Source organism: Microcaecilia unicolor, chromosome 1, assembly GCF_901765095.1.
Source record: "Microcaecilia unicolor chromosome 1, aMicUni1.1, whole genome shotgun sequence".
Taxonomy (NCBI): domain Eukaryota; kingdom Metazoa; phylum Chordata; class Amphibia; order Gymnophiona; family Siphonopidae; genus Microcaecilia; species Microcaecilia unicolor.
In genome coordinates, this window is record NC_044031.1 from 722,212,736 (window position 1) to 722,233,597 (window position 20,862).

The window sequence follows — 20,862 nt, forward strand, 5'->3', positions numbered from 1 at the left end:
AATAAGTATTGTATACCAATTAGATCATAGGTAATTTTTTAAAAATGTTAATTGTCATTGGCTTTAATGGTCAAAAAGTGTTCCTATGTATTAATCTGATGTGAGGGAAATAAGCAATTCTTGGTGATAAATAACTGATGTTTTCTACTTGCGTATTTTACAGTGAAGACCTGAGATCTGCAATGAGCTGTGGTAACAGAGACTCAAGAAAAAAGGAGGAAAATGCAAGTCTGTCTCCCCTTTCAGTTGTCGTTTTTTTGGTCATCTGTTGTGTTATGTTGCTGTTGCTTTACTTCTTCTACAAATGGCTAGGTAAGATACTTTATTGTGATCGACTGTTGTACTCCCTGCTTGAAACAAGATTTGTCTGACTTAAAATTCTATTCTGTGATAACTGGTTCTCTGTTGAGAAGGTAATAGAGTTAATTACAGCTTGCTGTTTTCCTTATACTCTAGTGCAATGCTTCACATCCAGTCAGGATGTCAGAATAGCCTTAATGAATATTCATGAGGTAAACTTGCATGTAGTGGAAGCCCTTCATTCAAATTTATTTACAATTTAGCTCACACCTTTTTTCAGTAGTAGCTCAAAGTGAGTTACATTTGGGTACCTTAAGTATATTCCTGTCCCCAGAGGGCTCACAATCTAATTTTGTACCCTAGGCAACAGAGGGTTAAGTGCTCTTAAGGAGCAGCAATGGGATTTGAACCAAGCTTCCCTGGTTGTCAGCTTGGTACACTAACCACTTGGGTACTTGTCATGCATATTTATTGTAGAAGTTGTAAAAACCCAACTGGCTGTTCTTTAAGACAGGTTTGAGAACCACTGTTCTAGTGAAAGCAACACCTTTTTACAGATGTCATAGATTACTTTTCAAAAGAAAATGTCAGGTTTCCCATTAGTTTACATAGAGGAAATATAATTGTCATATGTTATGGTTTATTTGTATTTACTCTACCTTCTTTAGTGGGTACAACAAGGCGGTTTACAATTATAAAATAAAAAGAAGAAAAGATTCCATTAAGTGATAATACAGAAAAGTTGTAGAATTGAAGAGGAGTAAGACTAAGAATAGCGGCAGATGGATCTCCAAAGCTGAATCCCTCCAGACCACACATAGTCCACAGAAGGGAAGTCCAGGCCAAAGAAATATATCTTAAGTGCAACTTTGAATCCAGTTCACAATACTTCATCCCTCAGATCACGAGGAAGGGAATTCCATAGAAATGCAGCAAGAAAGAAAGGTACTGAGTTATGAGTCAAGTCCAAATGTGTTCAAGCTGGTGGAGAGAGAGATATGAGTGGTTCCTGAGGATGAGCACAAATAACAGGATGGCTTATAAGGGGGCAGCATAGAAGAAAAGGAAATCGGAACACCTTTATGACGTGCATTATGTGTCAATAGCGGAAGTTTAAATTGATTGCAGTAAGAAATAGGGAGCCAGTGATATTGTTTGAGTAAAGGGGATACATAATCATAGTTCTATGCCCGGTACAAGACTGATCTTTATATTCTGAACTGCTTGGAGATGGGTATTGGGGTTGGCCAGCTGCAGTTGTCTAAAAGGATGTTAACTACATTGCCAATAGTGTGGCACAGTTCACTTTACCTGTTGCACCACATTATCTGTGTTTACAGTTAATGTGGAAATAGTTACCACAATCCCCAACCATTCTTTGTCCCATTCCATGTTAACTGTTAATACAGCAGATAATGTGGGTTAACTGCTAAGGTGCAGGTTAACACAGCAATTAATGTGTGCTAACAAAAATGAATTCAGCGATAATAGCTTGTGCATTAGGTGCCCTGTTTATTAAGTATTTTTTCCACAGACATAAAATGAGAGAACCTTTTGTAAAATAGGCCCCATGTGATGATGGATGCAAACTCCTCCAGTGATAAATGCATATACAAAGAAAGGTGTTTTGATAGACTGGATCTTTCTCCAGGGAGCAGGAATAAAGGTGATGAAGACTATACATTTTCCTTTTTTTTTTTCTGCAGGCAATTTTGGCCTATTTTGACAAAGTATGAAATAAAACCTGGTCAGCTAACAGGAGCTGGTGCTGTAACTAAAAATATGATTCTAGGACTGTTATAGGGGGAAATGATTAAAAGGCATAGATTAAGTTTGACCTTTACTTCTAACTCATTTTCAGTATGGCATGAAGGGTGTGGAAAGGTCGCATTTGTGCTAAGTACTTGAGAGAGCACTGTAGTAGCATGACTTAGAGATAAGAGGAGCTGTCAAGAATTTTCATAGAATGTGGGAGTTTGACCTTTGCCGTATAATTTTGATTATCATTAGATGACAGGAGAGTTTAGTGACATTATTACTGTGTTTAATCAATAACATATAGAGTTGCTTTGTGAGAACTTCAGCAATATACAACAAAAGCATGCAAGTATTAGGTAGGTTTAGACTAATGGCATAAAAAGTAACTTGGTAAAAATTTGTTTTCCTAGTACTGTATAGGATTAGTATGTGTATTCATTTTAGGTAGTTCTCATTTCTCCAGTTGCTTTTGTTATGTTTTTATTTTCCCTTTCAGTATGGGGACTTTTATCTCTTCCATACCTGGACCCATTTCCACCCTTAGATTTGAGTTTGGTTCCCTTCTCCCCATTCTGTACCTCAGCAAAGTACACACCCAAGGTACAAGTGGTGCAACGTATGGTTGCACATAGCACAGCTGTGGGTCCAGCTGTGAGCACTATTGTGTGGGGTGCCATTTTGATTTTTGAATTGGCTCTCATTTCACATTCCTGAAGCAGTATATCATCATCTCTTCTTCAGTGAAAACAGCTCTTCTTGCCCCTCGATAGGATAGTTGAATACTGAAGGTATAGCAGCAGACCTTCAGTATAGAGACAGCAAGATTTTTTTTTTTTGAGTCAAGAAAGGCTGTTACAACCATTTGATTTCAGAGTGTTGGAAGAGATCCCAGCTGTGCATGCCTATGAAATGTTGGCACCCTGATGTTCACCAATTAAGTTATTTGGCAGCAGTACTCATCATTCAGAATCTGTACATTGCAGTTGAATAGTGTAAGTCCCTGATTTGTCCCTTTTGTTGCTCAGAAGGGGCAAGAAAGAACATTGGAAAATGTGAGGTAAGGTCAAGAGACCTGCTGGAGACATGGAGGGGCATTTTCGAATGAGGACGCCCATCTCTAAGGGTGTCCTGGCGAAGGGACGGGGAAACTCCTATTATCGAAACAAGATAGGCGTCCATCTTTTGTTTCGATAATATGGTCATGGACGCCCAAATCTCAACATTTAGGTCGACCTTAGAGATGGTCGTCCCCGGTTTTCGGCCATAATGGAAACAGAGGACGCCCATCTCAAAAACGACCAAATCCAAGGCATTTGGTCGTGGGAGGAGCCAGCATTCTTAGTGCACTGGTCCCCCCCCACATGCCAGGACACCAACCGGGCACCCTAGAGGGCAATGCAGTGGACTTCACAAATTGCTCCCAGGTATATAGCTCCCTTACCTTGTGTGCTGAGCCCCCCAACCCCCTCCGCCAAACCCACTCCCCACAACTGTACACCACTACCATAGCCCTAAGGGGTGAAGGGGGGCACCTATATGTGGGTACAGTGGGTTTTGAAGGGCTCACATTTACCAGCACAAGTGTAACAGGTTGGGGGGGGGGGGGCCTGGGTCCACCTGTTTGAAGTGCACTGCACCCACTAAAAACTGCTCCAGGGACCTTCATACTGCTGTGATGGAGCTGGGTATGACATTTGAGGCTGGCAAAAAATGTTAAAAAAAATTTTTTTTTGGGTGGGAGGGGGGTTGGTGACCACTGGGGGAGTAAGGGGAGGTCATCCCCAATTCCCTCCGGTGGTCATCTGGTCAGTTCGGACACCTTTTCAAGGCTTGGTCATGAAAAAAAATGGACCAAGTAAAGTTGACCAAATGCTGGTCAGGGACGTCCTTCTTTTTTCCATTATCGGCCAAGGACGTCCATCTCTTAATCACGCCCCAGTCCCGCCTTCGGTACGGTGCTGACACGCCCCTGTGAACTTTGGTCGTCCCCGCGACGGAAAGCAGTTGAGGACGCCCAAAATCGGCTTTCGATTATGCCGATTTGGGCGACCCTGAGAGAAGGACGCCCATCTCCCGATTTGTGTCGGAACATGGGCGTCCTTCTCTTTCGAAAATGCCCCTGATTATGTTGTGTGGCCCAGTATTGTCTCATCAATAATACTGATTCTCTTCAGTATAGTCCCTGTATTTCTAGTTTTTAACCTATTACCATAGCTTTTTACTACATGTTTGTATGTTTGTAGTATTCATTGTCTGCTTTTTGTCTTTCTCCAGTGTATGTTATAATAGCAGTTTTCTGTATAGCATCTGCAGTGAGCTTGTTCAACTGCCTAGCTGCACTAATCAGAAAAATATCATTTGGACAATGCAGGTAAAACCTTGTTTCTAGTTATCTTTGTTTATATTTTAAATGTACTTTGTTTTTCATGGGGCAATTGGATGAAGAGTGAGGTTACAGCTTGTAACTCAGAAAATCTTTTTTTTGAGGGGGGGGGGGTGTGGAACAATTCATTACTGCTGAGAAAATTATAATTTAGAGCTCTTAATATGTTTCCAAAGCGGCACAAAAAAAAAAACCATCCTAGACTTTAGCTTCTAATTTCACTATACAGGAAGTAATCTGTTAAAGGTTTTATACAGGATCAAAAGAACCATACAACAAACAGCTGAACAACAATACCAGACCAAGCAACAATCCTTCACGTAATAATGGAGATACAATGAAAAAACAGTGAAAAGCACTATACAGTATAAAACAGAAGAAGCATGTGGTTCCAACTTTGTCAACATCCCATTGCCATCCAACCCCATAGCCCTTAACCTTTGAAGAGACAACTAAGATGGCACGTTGTGTGGACTCTTATGACTCCAGGCCATGTATTGAAGGAAGTAATCTGTTTAAAAAAAAAAAAAAGGCTGGAACAAAGTGTGCCTATTGTGTCTTGCATAGTATGTCAGCAGAACACACTGCAGTACTCCTTTCCTCCATTAATGGAATTAGGATTTCCCAGGTATTACTTGTGACTGGACTGGCTGTTGTTGGAAACAGGATGCTGTGCTTTACTGGACTTTGGTCTGACTTGGCATGGCTTTTCTTATGTTCTTATGTACTTAAAATTAACGTATTGCCTATTGACAGCCAGTTCTCAAAATCTAATGCTGGCGTTAAGGCCAGTTAGCACCAGAATAGCCCACATATTAGTCTGCACAAAATGCTTGGAGTGCTGTAACGCATGAAACAACATGCATGCCAGAGATGGCTGTAAATTGTATTTAAATGTAATCAAACGGGTATTAATGAGGTCATTTGTTATTCCATCCCAATGCTCAGAGAACAACGCACAAACAAACCCTGCTCTTACCGCTGGAAAAATAATGTCAGCTCGGAGCTAGCATTGGAGGGGTTTGCAGAGAGGATTGCTTTTGATTTTCAGTGTAAAATCTGCTGGTTTTGATTTCTTTTGGAAGCGGAAGAAAGCACCAGTACTGGAGAAAGAAATATGCACGAGTCTGAGCAAACCTGAAAGTGAAAACACACATTGGTGCCTATTTTCTGTGCTTAAATATAAGTCTTCCAAGTTTAAAAACAAATTGAAAAGCTTATATTTAAAGGCGCAGAAGAGCGGCACCAATATGCACTTCAATTTTGGGTTTGCCTGGTGCATGCACACAAGAGCTGCGTTTACTGCAAAACTTATGTATGCGCCAAGCACATTTCCCCTTGCTTTTGCTTTTACACGCACATATGATTTGAATATCATTTCCTTTGAGCATTGGTGAGCTAGTTTTTTGTGGTGTTGGCTTTACCATGGAAGTTCTGAGCATAGGCCAGTTCTCTTGCAATTTGCTTAAAGGTCCTTAGAGTGTGGCGGGAAGTGCGCCTAGTTTAGCCGCGGATCACGTGATGGACCTGCCGCCTCGGGAGCGAGGGGGGCCCGTCGCGGAGACTGCGGGAAGTGTTGTTGGGGCTTCAGCAGCGTCGGTGAGGGTCTGGCTTCCCCCCTGAGTTTGTTTGGTCTCTGTATAATGCCTGGAGAGCTGGCCCTTCTCAGGCTGTTTGTTCCCTGGAGGATGCTAGCTCAGTGGGAGTTAAGCGCCCACGGGTGGATATTTCGGAGCCTATGGAGATACTTTCTCTGTCTGGGTCGGACATTTGGAGTGACCCAGGAGAGGAGGATCTCTTGATGTGTCTGAGGATCAGGATGGGCTAAGGACTGGGGAAGATTCTTCAGTGGTTCGCATTTTTCATAAGGAGGAGTTGTTAGAGCTCATTGATCAGGTGATCTCTACTTTGAAGTTTGCTCCGGCGGCCACTCCCTCTGCGGAGGGACCCCAGGTAGATCCCTTGGTTAAGGGGATTCGGAGAGCCTCCCATTCCTTTCCCATGAATTCAGACATTAGGGGCATGGTTTTTCAGGAATGGTCGTTGCCGGAGGCTGCTTGTAAGGTGTCTAGAGCTATGGCGCGGCTGTATCCCTTGCCTCCGAAGATTTGGCCCTGCTGAAACCATTCCAGTGGATGGCTGTACAGCCTTACGGGATCCTCAGGATAGGACGCTAGAGTCCTTTCTGAAGCGCAGCTTTGATTTGTTGGCTTTGGCCTTGCAAGCCTCTGTGTGTGGGGGCTTGGTAGCCAGAGCTTGTTTCTGTTGGGCAGAGAAGCTCTTGGATGAGCCTGCGTTAGATAGGACTGGTTTGGTTCAGGACCTGGCCAAATTGGAGATGGGGTCTTCGTTTTTGGCAGACACCCTTTATGATTTGCTAAGGGCTTCGGCTAAGAATATGGCTCTGGCGGTGACAGCTCGCAGGGCTCTTTGGCTGGGTGGCAGATGCGGCCTCTAAAGCAAAGTTGTGTTCTCTACCTTTCAAAGGTTCTATGTTGTTGGAGAGGACTTGGATAAACTGATGAGTGGTCTTGGGGATACCAAGGTCTCACGGTTGCCGGAGTTGGCCTAAGGTGGCTAGTCGAGGTGGTTCGGCTACAGGTCGGTTTAAGGACGCGAAGCGGTACAGGCCAGGCAGATTTGTGTCTCCTTCTAAAAGCCAGTTTTTCCAGCGGATGCAGTCCTTTCGAGGGGGTCGTCGAGGAGGTCGGGACTCCTCCGGAGGTGCCGGAAATGGTAATAAGTCCTCCTTATGAAGGTGTGCGGGTCCAGCCTCTGGTGAAGGTCGGGGCACGACTTCGTCTGTTTTATCAGAGGTGGACCCAAATTACTTCAGATCAGTGGGTGCTGGAGGTCGTTCGCAATGGTTATGCGCTCGAGTTTGAGCACCTGCTGCCGGATCTGTTTCTTCCCTCTCCTTGTCACTCTCGAGTCACTATTCAAGAGACTCTGGGTCGCTTAATCCAGTTGGGAGCTGTGGTACTCGTTTCTCGGCATGAGCTGGGAATGGGTTGTTATTCCATTTACGTTGTGGTGCTGAAGAAGGAGGACCAGTTTCGACCCATTTTAGATCTCAAGAGGGTCAATGGGGCACTCAAGGTGCCATCCTTCCGCATGGAGACTCTGCGCTCGGTCATAGTAGCTGTTCGTCAGGGAGAATTTCTCACGTCACTGGATCTCATGGAAGCGTATCTGCACGTGCTGATTCGAGAGGCCCATCAGCGTTTCCTTCGTTTTGCTGTTTCAGGGAGGCACTTTCAGTTCTGTGCTCTGCCTTTTGGTCTGGCAATGGCTCCACGCACCTTCTCCAAGATAATGGTGGTGGTAGCAGCGGCTTTGCGGAGGCAGGGAATTCTGGTGCATCCGTATCTGGATGACTGGCTGATCCGGGCGAAGTCTCGGGCTCACAGTGTGGCGGCGACAGCTCAGGTGGTCGCGTTTCTGAAATCGCTCGGATGGGTAGTGAATGTAGTCAAAAGTTAGTTGATCCCATCGCAGAGTCTGGAGTACTTGGGAGTGCGGTTCGACACGGCAGTGGGTCGTGTTTTTCTGCCGGATTCTCGGATCGCCTCTCTTCAGCAGGAGGTCCGCTGTTAATGTCCGTTTAGAGTCCGACGGTTTGAATGTACCTTCGGGTTCTGGGCCTCATGGCAGCGCATATGCGTCAGCTTCAGGCGGCTCTGTTGTCCAGGTGGTCTCCTCAGGTACACAGTTTGGAGTTGCGGTTGCCATTGAGGGGGGCTCCTCGGTGCAGTCTCCAGTGGTGGCTGTGCTCTGCTTATCTGAAAAAGGGCATGCCGTTGGATACTCCTCAGTGGGTGATTCTGGTAACGGATGCTAGTCTGCTGGGCTGGGGAGCTCAGTGTCTCGGTCAGTCCGCGCAGGGGCGGTGGTCGACGCTCAGTGGTCTATCAACCGGTTGTAGACGAGGGCGATTCGGCTAGCTCTGTTGGCGTTTCGCTCAAGTGTGGTCGGAAAGGCGGTAAGAGTCATGTCCGACAACGCAACAGCGGTAGCGTATGTCAATCGGCAGGGCGGTACAAAGAGTCCGCGGTTGGCAATCGAGACGGCTCTGCTCATGAGTTGGGCGGAAAGGCATCTAGTGCAGATTTCGGCGGCGCATGTGGCCGGGGTGGACAATGTGAATGCGGACTTTCTAAGCAGACGCATGTTGGACCCCGGAGAATGGTCTCTGCACCGGTCGGTGTTCGACCAGATAGTTCTAAAGTGGGGAATGCCAGTAGTGGATCTCATGGTGTCAGCATAGAATGCTCAGGTTCCTCGCTATTTCAGTTGGCGTCGGGATCCGCGAGCGAAAGGGATCGATGCGTTGGTCCTTCCGTGGCCTCAGCGGGTATTGCTGTACGTGTTTCCCCCGTGGCCCTTGATAGGTCGAGTCCTACAGAGGGTAGAAGGTCATGCGGGTCCGGTGTTGTTGGTGGCTCCGAATTGGCCGCATCAGCCGTTGTTCAGGGATCTGATACGCTTGTTAGAAGGCGAGCCTCTGCGGCTGGGGGGGGCTCGGTGCTGTTGTGTCAGGGTCCAATTGTCATGCCGGATCCGGATCGGTTCTCTCTTACGGTGTGGCCCTTGAGAGGGAACGGTTGAGAAGGAAAGGGTTTTCCCCTCAGGTGATTCAGACGATGCTGCAGTCTTGCAAACGTTCGACGTCTTTGGCCTATGTGCGTGTGTGGCACATATTTGAAGATTGGTGTGGGGACCGGGCGTGTGTCCCTTCGACAGCTTCTGTGTCGTGCATTTTAGATTTCTTGCAGGATGGTTTTGAGAAGGGCCTTTCATTGTCATCTTTGAAGGTGCAGCTGGCTGCTTTGGCGTGTTTTTGGGGTAAGGTGCAGGGCAGGTCGGTTGCGTCTTCCTCGGATGTGGTCCGGTTTTTGAGGGGGGTGAAGCTTCGTCCTCCTCAGCGGCCGGTAGTGCCACAGTGGGATCTTAATATTGTTCTTGACTCTTTGGCGGGTTCTCCTTTTGAGCCCTTGGAGTCTTGTTCAATAAAAGACCTTACTATGAAGGTGGTCTTTTTGGTAGCCATATCGTCGGCTCGCCGGATTTCGGAACTTCAGGCTCTTTCATGTAGGCCTCTGTTTCTGTGGTTTTCTAAGGAAAAGGTTTCGCTGGTCCAGTGCCTTTGTTTTTGCCTAAGGTGGTATCCTCCTTTCATGTCAATCAGGTGATTTTTGTTGTCTGTCTTGGGGGACCGGACGGGGGATGCTTCTCAGCGTCGTTTGGCGAAATTGGATGTGTGCAGAGTGTTGAAGGTTTACTTGCGCAGGTCAGAGAAATTCAGGTCTTCGGACAGGTTATTTGTCCTTCATGGGGGGCCCAAGAAGGGAGCGGCTGCTTCTAAGGCATCTATAGCTTGGTGGTTGAAGAATGCCATCTCTTCTGCTTACATATTGCATGGCCGTATGGTGCCGGTGGGGCTCAAGGCACATTCCACTAGGGGGGTGGTGGCTTCTTGGGCAGAGAGTAGTTTTGTTCCACCGGTGGACATTTGTAGAACGGCGGTGTGGTCCTCCCTGCATTCTTTTGTCAAACATTACAGAGTGGATGTACAGGCAACTGAGGATGCCAGTTTTGGAGCTGCAGTCCTGTCCTCTGGGCTTCGCAGGTCCCACCCTTAGATGTGTTTACTGCTTTGGTACGTCCCAAGCGTCTTGAACGGTCTGGAGGATTGCTGAGGAAGGTGAAATTAGGCCTTACCTGCTAATTTTCTTTCCTCTAGATCCTCCAGACCGTTCAAGAGCCCACCCAGTGTATCGGACAGTTCAGTATGATAATTTCTTTAGACTTCAGTTGCTGATATTTCTAGTAGCTCCTGTGATTTGGGTCCTGGAGTTTTACTAAGGGCAGTTTGTGGTACCGTTTGTGCCCATCTGTAGTTGAGTTCCCCCGTCTTAAGAGGAGGAGATCTGAGTGTGGATTCAGTGGTTTTGTTTAGGTGGAGGCGTTTTGTTCCTCTGCTTTGTTACTGTTTTACTGGTTAGTAGAAGGTCTGCACAGGCTACTTGTATAAGAAGTTTTAGTGTTCTCAGTCTCCCTCTGCTGGTAGGAGTGCATAACCCAAGCGTCTTGAATGGTCTGGAGGATCTAGAGGAAAGAAAATTAGCAGGTAAGGCCTAATTTCACCTTAGTAATCGGTTGATTCAGAAAGGTACTGTGGGTTGCAGCACACGGTTAGCAAGCAGTTTACCTGCTTGTTAAAGGCTGTTGCATGTTAAAAGGGTTTCTGTGCTGAGATTTACTCCTGCAGTTGACATCAACACACAGCATATTAAAATGCATGCTAAAGAGCATATTAGCTACCCTGCTGCAATGCAGAACTGCGTTGATGCCTACCACGGGAGCTCAAGGCCAGAAACCTACCACTAGGTCCCTACCACCAGGTCTCAGGTGGAATAGAGCCCCTGCAATCAGCATCAGCCCCAGTGGTGTTCCTAGGGGGGCTGACACCCGGGGCGGATCGCCGATGCGCCCTGCCCCCCGGGTGCAGCGCGACCCCCCCCCCCCCCCGAGTGCACGCCGCTGGGGGGGTGCCGCGTGCGCCTGTCCTTCATTCGTTCCATGCTCCCTCTGCCCCGGAACAGGTTACTTCCTGTTCCGGGGCAGAGGGAGCATGGAACGAACGAAGGACAGGCGCACGCGGCACCCCCCCCCCCAGTGGCGTGCACCCGGGGCGGACCGCCCCCCCCCCCTTGGTACGCCATTGATCAGCCCCATCTCTCTCCCCTCTGCCCGACAAAATTTAGAATAAACAATACTACTACTACTAATCATTTCTATAGTGCTACTAGATGTATGCAGCGCTGTACAGATTATATGCAGGTACTTTCTTTGTCCCTAGAGGGCTCACAATCTTTTTTGTATCCCTTCAGCACCTCTGTTTACCCCTGACATGATTTGCACCCCCTCCCCCCCAACAGAATGCCCCTTCCCATCTGACTCAACCCCCATCCAGTATTAAAAAAGAATTTACCGGTGGCTAGTGGCCCTCTCAACCCATGATAAGTCCTGCAGCAACCACCCTCTCTTCCACTCCCCCCCCCCCCCCCCCGACTTAAAAATATTGCCTTGGTGTCTAATGACACCTCTAGCCCTCTCTTAAATTTAAAAAAAAAAAATTTTTAATGTCTCTGGTGTCTAGTGGAGACCCCAGGTTCCTTCCCCCCCCCCAAACCTGTTCTATAAATGAAGCAGGAGCAATGCCCACTCACTTCTACTTCCAGGCTGTCATCTTCAAAATGGCAGCACCCTGCCCTGTGTGGTGCATTCTGAGATGCATCATGTAGGGCCAGCCTTTTATGTAAGGGAAACATTTTGGAGATGACGGCCCAGAGGCAGGAGCAAGTGGGCATTACTCCTACCTTATTTAAAGTAGGGTCTGGGGTCCCCACTAAAGACCAGGGACATTGGACACATTTGTTTGATCTATTTAGTTTACTCTCTTGCAAGGCGTTGGTTCGGCATATGTTTGTGCAGTGAGGGGACAACTCTATAGCAAGGTGCTTCCGTTTAGGCACCCGGGGGGGGGGGGGGGGGGCGAGCAGTGGGAGCCTATTCTATACCAGGTTCAATTATAAAATGCTAGTACAATCCATTATTGGGATGCCTAAATGTGGCAGGGTCACGCGTACCTTACAGCGTTCTGTAAGTTATACATGTAAGTGGGAGTCTCGTCTCTGGCCCAGACATGCTCCACCCCTGTGTATGCTCCCTTTCAAAAATGTACCAGCAAAATTAAACAGGTATTTGCAGAGTAACGCTTAGGTGGCATACTGTCATATATGCGCGTAAGTGTGCACTTACACACATATATGTTATATTCTAAACATCTACATATGCAGTGGGCATGTAAATGTTAGCGTCCAGTTTATAGAATTGCCCTTTGAAAGACTGCTTCATGTGTCTAGGTAACACACTTGTATTATTGTTTCTATTTGCAAAATCAGACAGAAAACATTACATCATAATATAGTTCCTGCATGAATATTTGAACAACAATTTTAAAATCCATTTGCATGGGTAAATAGCAATTTACCTGCCTAAATTGGCTGTCTGATTACTGTCCTTCACTCCACCAACAAGCACACTGTGTTCCACAGCATTACATTTATAGGAGGTGTTCCTCCAGGTGTGTTTTGAGCAGGATTGGAAAGTGATGCGTGTAGATTGCTGTTATAAGTCTAGGCACATTGTTTCCTTACAAAATCTACCTGCACAAAAAAATAGGTGGAAGATTCACCTGTATTTGTACCCAAGGCAAGTATACGTATATAAACTACCTGCTGATTTTTTCTCAAAGCAGTCTGAAATTTGCACTTTGAAAGTGGTAATGACCCAAAGTTAGGAAGGCCAGTGATGCTGCTGTTGAGGGAAACTAGGGTAGGTAAGGAGCATGCTTTCCTCTGAACCAGTAATGCACCAGCTTGTAGCACTACACTGATTGAGTGGCAATACTATGCTGCTGTATGGGTGCCTTTATTTGGATGAGACTTTAAACTTAAGCTCTTTTTGGCTTAATGGGGGTTAAACATTCCACAACACTTTACTTTATTTTCTGTACTGCCTTCACCAGTTCTTTTGCTGCTTCTGTAAAAATGGAATCTTTTAGCACAACTCTGATATTGGCAAGTGTCAGCCCTTCAGCAGTTACCTGAGTCTGAAATGTGTGTAAGCCCTGCCAGCCAGAAAGGAGATTTTGAATTTTGTGCAGCAGTGCCCAGAATTGTGCCTATGTCATGAGCTGGTCTACTTCCATGACACATTGTGCAAACATAGAGTTTCTAGTTATGCGCAAAAAAAAATAAATCTGGCACAGGTTTAGTGTTATCTGTGGGGATTAACATATCTCTGTAGTCCAAAGTCTGCAAAACCCCTCCAGTGCATCATTTCTTGACTACTCTCTTAGTGGTGGCAGCCAGTTGGTGGTTAAAATTATGATATGGCAGAAGAGAGAGGCTGAGGGTACCCCCTAAGCTTCTTTCTCAATGTCTAGCTTTGTTTAAACTGCACTTTTATCAAACATGTCTATTGCAGGAAAAAATGGACCTGTCTGTCCTGCTTACGAAGGGACATCTTTTTTGCTACAAATATTCAGTTTTGCTATCGGTAAACAGCATGGCTGCCTTAAAAGGTTATTGTCCTGTGTAAAGATTTAAATCTTATACTTGGAATTTCTAAATTTCACTCCTCCTTTTATCCTTAGGATTTCATGTTGCAACAGAATTATCGAAGTGAGACTTATATTTCTGGCTGCATTCTGTATATCCATGTCTGTTGTATGGGTAGTGTTTCGAAATGAAGATAGGTATGTAATAAAAAGGTAGTGCTACAGCAATTCACAAACCTGTTATTGCATTTTACAGTTGCACTTTTGAAATATCAGTGTTCTCATAAACATATTGAACGTTTATTATGGCCCAATTAGCACAGCTAATCATTTTATCTACCTCAGCAGGGAAAAGAGACCATTGACTGTACTATATTTGAAACATTTGAACCCATTTTGCTACAGGTATCACAAACAAATGGAGCCAGTCCTACTGCTATCACAGAATAATACTGTTGTATGTGTAAATCTGTTTTAGCTTTCTTAGAAGCTTGAGATAGTCATTACCTTCAGGTCAAATGGGGTGCCTTGCATCTTTGTAGAGTGCCTTGCCCTTTCTAAGCTTTCTGCCTGGTTTAAGTGCTGATTAATCTGAAAGTGTTGATTTATTGCTAGAAATTCCAGAATTCGGGGGCATAACATCAAGAATCTTTTTTTTTTTTTCAATTCTCTTTATTGTCATCAGTACAACACATGCTCATAAACCACACAATCTGATACAAGAATTGATTTGAATTGAATTGAAGTTAAAAATCTCTTAAGTGAAAGAGGATTCTGTTTCATAAACACACAAAAGCGACAAGTAGGAGACAACTTCTGGGTTCAGAAAGGATGTAGAAAGAAGGAAATCATTTTTAGTCAGAGCATCGAGACAGTGAATGAGGATGTGAAACAGTGTTTTTCCTTAGAAAATTTGTTTGGTGTGTGTGGGTGGAATGGTTTCTTCCAGCATAGAAGTTCCCAGAAATCTCTGAAGACATCCTTGTTCTTATAGGAGCATAATGATGGGCAGTGATTAAAATGATCCTGCCCGACAAGTGAACCCATTCATTACAACAGCTTTATGCTTCTTAAACATAAAGTTACCAGAGGCTGATGCTGCTGTTTTTCTTTTTCTTGCTGTGTTCTAAATACTGGGACATATGGCGTAACAAATCCAACACTGGATTGTGATTTTATTTAAACAAAATATAAGAATGAAAAACCCTACAAGCTTAGCCATATTTTAAGAGAGAGTTTATTTTGACTGGTTCAAAAGTATTCCCACAGATATGTAATTGTAGAAGGAAATATTATAAACCTTCACTGATGACTCCCAGATCTACCTCTCCACACCAGAAATCTCAGCAGGAATCCAGGTCCAAATATCAGCCTTCCTGTCTGACATTGCTGCCTGAAACTGACCAAGACTGAGCTTCTTATCTTTCCCCCTAAACCCATCTCTCCTCTTCCTTCATTCTCTGTCTCTGTGGATAACACTCTCATCCTCCCAGTCTCATCAGCTCGTAACCGTGGAGTCATCTTTAACTCCTCTCTCTCTTTCTCTGCACATATCAAACAGACTGCTAAAACCTGTCGTTTCTTTCTCTATAATATCACCAAAATTTGTCCTTTCCTTTCTGAGCACACTACCAGAACCCTTAGCCACACTCCCATACACACACACACACACACACACACACACATATTCAGGCTCTAGAGATTAAAAAAAAAAAAAAAAGAACTGTCAGGGAATCTGACCTTGAGAATAACTATAGAGCGACTCCCTCCTCGTGCCTAAATACCCTCAAAATGACCAACCCAAGGACATGGGTTTTTCATTAGACAACAATAATATGGATAACTGGGATGCCAGCTGCATGTCACGGTGGTGCCCAGGTTCCTTGCTTGCAGACACCTCAGCCCCCGGTGGTTAGACCTGGTGGGTGCTGGGAACTGATGGCTTACCGTTTCCCATGTTCCAGAAGATATGCTGGTCCGGACCGGATCTTCCAGCCTTCCAGATTGTTTTGGGAGTTTTTTGGAACTAAGCAGTACCCGTACCTGGTGAACTCCCTTGTATGCTGCCTTTATTAACCACCTGGGGAAGTCTCTAGTTTGCCTTGCAACAGAGGTCCTCAGAGGAGTTTCCTTTGGTGAGAGTTTGTTGCAGTGCTGCTGTGCTATTTCCTGATTGTGGCTTTGACCCTTCTTGTCTCCTGGTTTATTCTTCTGTCTGCTGCCCGCCCAGACCCGGCTTGTTTTCTGGTTCTGTCTGTTGCTTGCTGCCTGCCTGGAACCCCGGTGTGTTTTCTGGAAGTACCTGCTGTTCGCCAGCCGGCTGCTGTTCCTGCAGTTCTGCCTTCTTGCCCTGTCTGGTAAGTCCTGTCGGCCGCCTGCACTCATGGGCTCAACTCCTGAGGAACGGCGGCTAAGTGCAGGTGAAGTTTGGGCTGAATTCCTGTCCTGCTTGCTCCAGCTTGTGTTGCCTTGGCTGCAGTCCTCGCCTGCTAGTTCCTGTCCTGAAGTTGCTGGTACATCTGTTCTGCCTTGGCTGTGTTTGGGTGATTCCTTCTGCCGCTGCCGCCCTTCGGCAGTGGTCCAAGGGCTCACTAACCCAGAGGTTCCGCAAGAAGCTTGACAGATTGCAAGGCCATGAGCTCGGAAGAGTCACCCGTTTTTAGGGAGCTACAGAGACAAGTTGCTCATTGCTGCAAACTTTTGGATGATTTGAGCCCATGGGTAGAGGGGCTCGCCAGGGATACGGCTCTCCAGCTGGAGTGAATACAGAGATATGTGCAGGACAAGTACCCGGGACCGGGAACGCTGCAAGGTTCAGCGTCGCCCCTTGCCGATTCGGTACTGGCTAGGGGTTCGGTCATGACAGGTATCCATCTTAAGTCACCACCGAGATATGACGGTAATCCCAGAGACTGTAGAGGGTTTCTCAACCAGTGTGAAATCATTCTTGAGCTCCAGTCCCAAGATTTCCCCATGGAGAGAACCCGGATAGCTTACATTATGTCTCTCTTGTCCAGTCAAGCATTAGCTTGGGTGTCCCCTCTTTGGGAGAAGGACGATCCAGTGCTCCATGATCTCCAGGGGTTCCTGGATCAATTTAGACAAATTTTTGAAGAACCTGGGAAGGTTACTTCTGCAACTTCTGCACTCTTGAGACTCAAGCAAGGTACACAGACCCTGGGTGATTATGCGATTAAGTTCCGCACCTTAGCCTCTGAATTAGCTTGGAACAATGAAAGTTTGATCGCGACCATGGGCAGTTGGATGAAGAGTGAGGATATAGCTTGTAACTCAGAAAATCTTTTTTTAGGGGGGGGGGGAGGGGACAATTCATTACTGCTGAGAAAATTAGAATTTAGAGCTCTTAATATGTTTCCAAAGCGGCACAAAAAAAAACATCCTAGACTTTAGCTTCTAATTTCACTATACAGGAAGTAATCTGTTAAAGGTTTTATACAGGATCAAAAGAACTTGGGAGATAGTAAGTTTTTCCTTTAAATGGATTCATTCACTACTAAAGTATTGCAGGTTTATTTTGGACTAGACATGGACTTAATGATTCAGCATAATATTCATAAAATTATATCTGTTATGAGTAACTCTTAACCTCTTGTCCCCTCTATTTATCATGGTGGGCTAGTTAACTGCAATTAAAATGATAATCCTCCCTCAAATTTATTTTATGCTGTGCCATTTTCATTTGGTAAATCTATTTTTTGTTAAAATTGATGCCCTTAAGTGTCTTTTTTTTTAATAAACTGCTAAAAAATTACCCTTCAAAAACTTGTCTCCCAAGAAATATGAAGGAGTACAGCTTCATGACTTCCGCACATATCGAGCCTTCCTTTTTCAAGATTGTTTTTGAGTAGTCCTTGAAAAGAGTTGGATATGTTCTCATTGGTTAGGGTGCGAGTTGGTTAAACGCTGGCAGCTGAAGAGGTGTATAAGACAAGTATCCATCTTCCAAAACACTATTCATGTATATATAGGATTCAAGTCACCCATGCAGCTCTTCAGAATTTGGATAGCACATTAGATGTTCTTGATCGCAGTCTTCCAGGAGCCTTTTATGGAGCAACCCTAAATTTCAAATAGGCAATAATAAAACCGTCAGTTGGACATTATGGCAGCATGTAAGAATTTGGGAAGTAGGTGATCTTTTGCAATATAATCAGTTTTTATTTCAATAGCTGTGTTCTAAGTTTCACCTTCCTCATATACAACTCTTTTTGGCTACAATTAAGACATAGTATTAGGAAATATGAAGACAGGCTTCACAATTTTAGTAAAGAACTTGTATTACTGGATGTGTTAGTGAAGGTGGTAAGCTCTGGACATGAAGCTTCTGTATTTAAAAAAAAATACTAGAAGAGCTTTTGTTCCAGCTCCTTTTGGCCTTCATGAAAACATGGCAGCATGGATGGGGTGAATCAAAGCCTACAAGACAAATCACAAGAGTGGAAGAACACCAAGCATCAGGATGATGTAAAACAAAGTTTATTCTTCATACAGTAAATACAAGTCCCAGCTGAGTGAACTCAACACAAGCTGTGTTTCAGCTTTGCAGCCTTCATCAGGAGTACACTGCTGAGTCTTCACAGAGCAAAATATCTTCTTGAAAAAAGTATGGTCATAAAAGCCATTGGAATATTACCAGTTAAAACACCTTGGCTCAAACTGCCAGCTTTCCCTCCAACTGCATAAAACGCTGCTATCTAGCGGCTCTGTAAATTTGAAAGCCAATCCACTTGCATCAGCTAATGAGGTCAGAATAATTTATAATTTAACTGGTAATATTCCAAAGGTTTCTATGACCATATTTTTGATTGGTTCCTAGTTGGCCTTGCCTTTGCAGGACCCTATTGACCTTTGGTGGTTGTTTTTGGTGAGCGTGGTAGCTAGAGTTTCCCATAAGTGGGGAATACACTGTCCTGCTTGTCCTTAGAGATAGCAATGTTATCTGTAGCAAGTGTTCTCTGAGGACAGCAGGACATATATTCTCACATCCTCTCCCTCCTCCCCTGAGGAGTTGTATTATCTTTTTTACTATACTGCTGGTCCCATACACTCACGTCGGGCAGGAAGGCACCTGCACAATTAAAACTTTTCTTAAATGATGGACAATGTCTGTGCCAAGGTTCCGTGGGATGTCATCACCCATATGTGAGAATACATGTCCTTCTGTCCCCAGAGAACATCTGCTACAGGTGAGTAACTTCGCTTTCCTTGCTATCATCATAAGAGAACTGAAGTCCCCCAGATGGCAGAGGGCAGCAAGGGAAGTCTCAAAGGTTCAGCTTTTTCAGTGTTCTCATGTAGTACCACTTAGTAGCACCCTCTGGGTCTAAATCCGCCTGGTTCTTGCTTTTGTGAATTGCACTTGTAATTAGGCCACAAAGCTCATCTTCTATTGATTGTGAATGTTGTAAACCCCAGAGCCCTAAGAAATAGCATAAACATAAATGGAATAAAGCAGAGACAAAAATTTGAATATCCTATTAAGATATTATGAAAACTCTTCAAAGTTTCTAGGTCTTAAAATCTTCCAATTTTAAGTTTCTACTAAAAAATATGTAGGTTTTTCAAAATATGGGAACAAATAGATGATGATTCACTCTGTTTGTTCTAGATGGATTTGGATTTTACAAGATATCTTGGGAATTGCTTTCTGCCTCAACTTCATTAAAACTTTGAGAATGACGAACTTCAAGGTAGGGTGAAAATTTGAGTATTCATAGTTAATTTATTATTGTTATAGCCATTATGAAAAGATTTTCTACTCCATTCATATTTGTCTCCATTCCTCCTCGTTTTAGATCTGCTAAAGAGGCCTCAGTCTTAGCAGTCATGTCTCTGGCCATTCAGTTTCCAGATGTTATGGGGGAGTCATTTATTAATGACATGCATTATTTACCGCAGGGTCCATTTTATTCATATGAGCCCTGTGGTAAATCACTTGTACTATTAGGATATCTCTTTTTTTAAACTATTTTTACAATGAATATTTTACTTTGATTTTTTTTCTCTTATAAAAAACATACTATGTGGTCTAGTTCAATTCTTCTCAACCCAGTCCTTGATGCATACCCAACCAGTTAGGTTTTCAGGAGTGGCTTAATGGTTAGTGCAGCGGGCTTTGATCCTGGCAACATGGGTTCAATTTCCCACTTCAGGTCTTTGTGACCTTGGGCAAATCACTTAACCCTCCATTGCCCCAGGTACTAAAACTTAGATTGTGAGACCTCTAGGGACAGAGAAAGTACCTGCATATAATGTGTACAGTACTGCATATGTCTGGTAGTGCTATAGAAATGATTATTAGGCAGGGAGGCATTGGATGCAAATCTCTCTCATTCATATTCATTGTGGATATCCTAAAACCCCAACTGGCTGGGTGTGCCCCAAGGACTGGGTTGAGAAGCACTGGTCTAGTTATTGAATGCTAAAAATGCATTTCGGCCTAGCAAAATCAAAATGTCTGTAGGTTAACATGATTCTCATGGATGCAGTATACAGAAAAATGGCACTAGATATGCTCAAAAACAGAACATTTTTCAAACCCTGCTGCCTCTGTATCATCTTTCATTCAGGTTGTGAGGCTAGATGTAAATAGTAATAAGAATCTTCTGTCTGTACTGTGCATGTGTTAGCAGCCGTTTAACCCATTTGCTTATTAATGTGCCAGGGAGACCATTAACAAAGATCCCCTAACAAACATCACTGAGCAACAGGACACAGGGGTTTTCATGCACAAAGGGAAATATTTTATATTGTAGTTTTCAGCATGTGGAGTTGTCTTAACATTTCTGTTTTATAAAGCAATTTACTTAGTTTAACTTTGTTTCCTTCTGTGCAGTCATGTGTGCTACTGTTAGTCCTTTTCCTGTTGTATGATGTATTTTTTGTCTTCATAACGCCACTGATCACAAAGGTAAGCACAGTTTCAAGTTTTCTTCAAAATGCAATAACTACAAAACACTTTCAAATTATGTGCATATCCTACTAGTTCTTCATTCTATTTTTCTCATCTGTTATCAGTTTTCAATTTCATTATCTTTCTTCACTGCAGTGGTACATGCTGCATTATTTGCTGTCCTTTTATTGAATGTTGTTTATTAGATTTGTGATATGACCGCCTTTCTGTAGTAGAAGCAAAGCTGTTTACATATTATATACAGGTACTTATTCTGTCCCTAATGTCTCACAGACTTTTGTACCTGGAGCTGTGAAAGGTTATGTGACTTGCTCAGGGTCACAAGGAGCCACAGTGCACTAACCATTAGGCTCCAACTCT

General features: G+C 44.3%; 1 protein-coding gene across 5 annotated transcripts in view; it reads left to right on the plus strand.

Moving 5' to 3' along the window:
• The window catches only part of SPPL2A (signal peptide peptidase like 2A), a 137,973-nt gene that overhangs the window by 62,974 nt on the left and 54,137 nt on the right, over nt 1-20,862 (plus strand). For all 5 annotated transcript variants that reach the window (XM_030189585.1, XM_030189586.1, XM_030189590.1 and 2 more), the window contains 5 exons: nt 164-312; nt 4,333-4,429; nt 13,665-13,766; nt 19,198-19,279; nt 20,425-20,499. In XM_030189585.1, the coding sequence (XP_030045445.1) occupies nt 164-312; nt 4,333-4,429; nt 13,665-13,766; nt 19,198-19,279; nt 20,425-20,499 (505 nt within the window). The remainder of the gene's footprint in view (nt 1-163; nt 313-4,332; nt 4,430-13,664; nt 13,767-19,197; nt 19,280-20,424; nt 20,500-20,862) is intronic.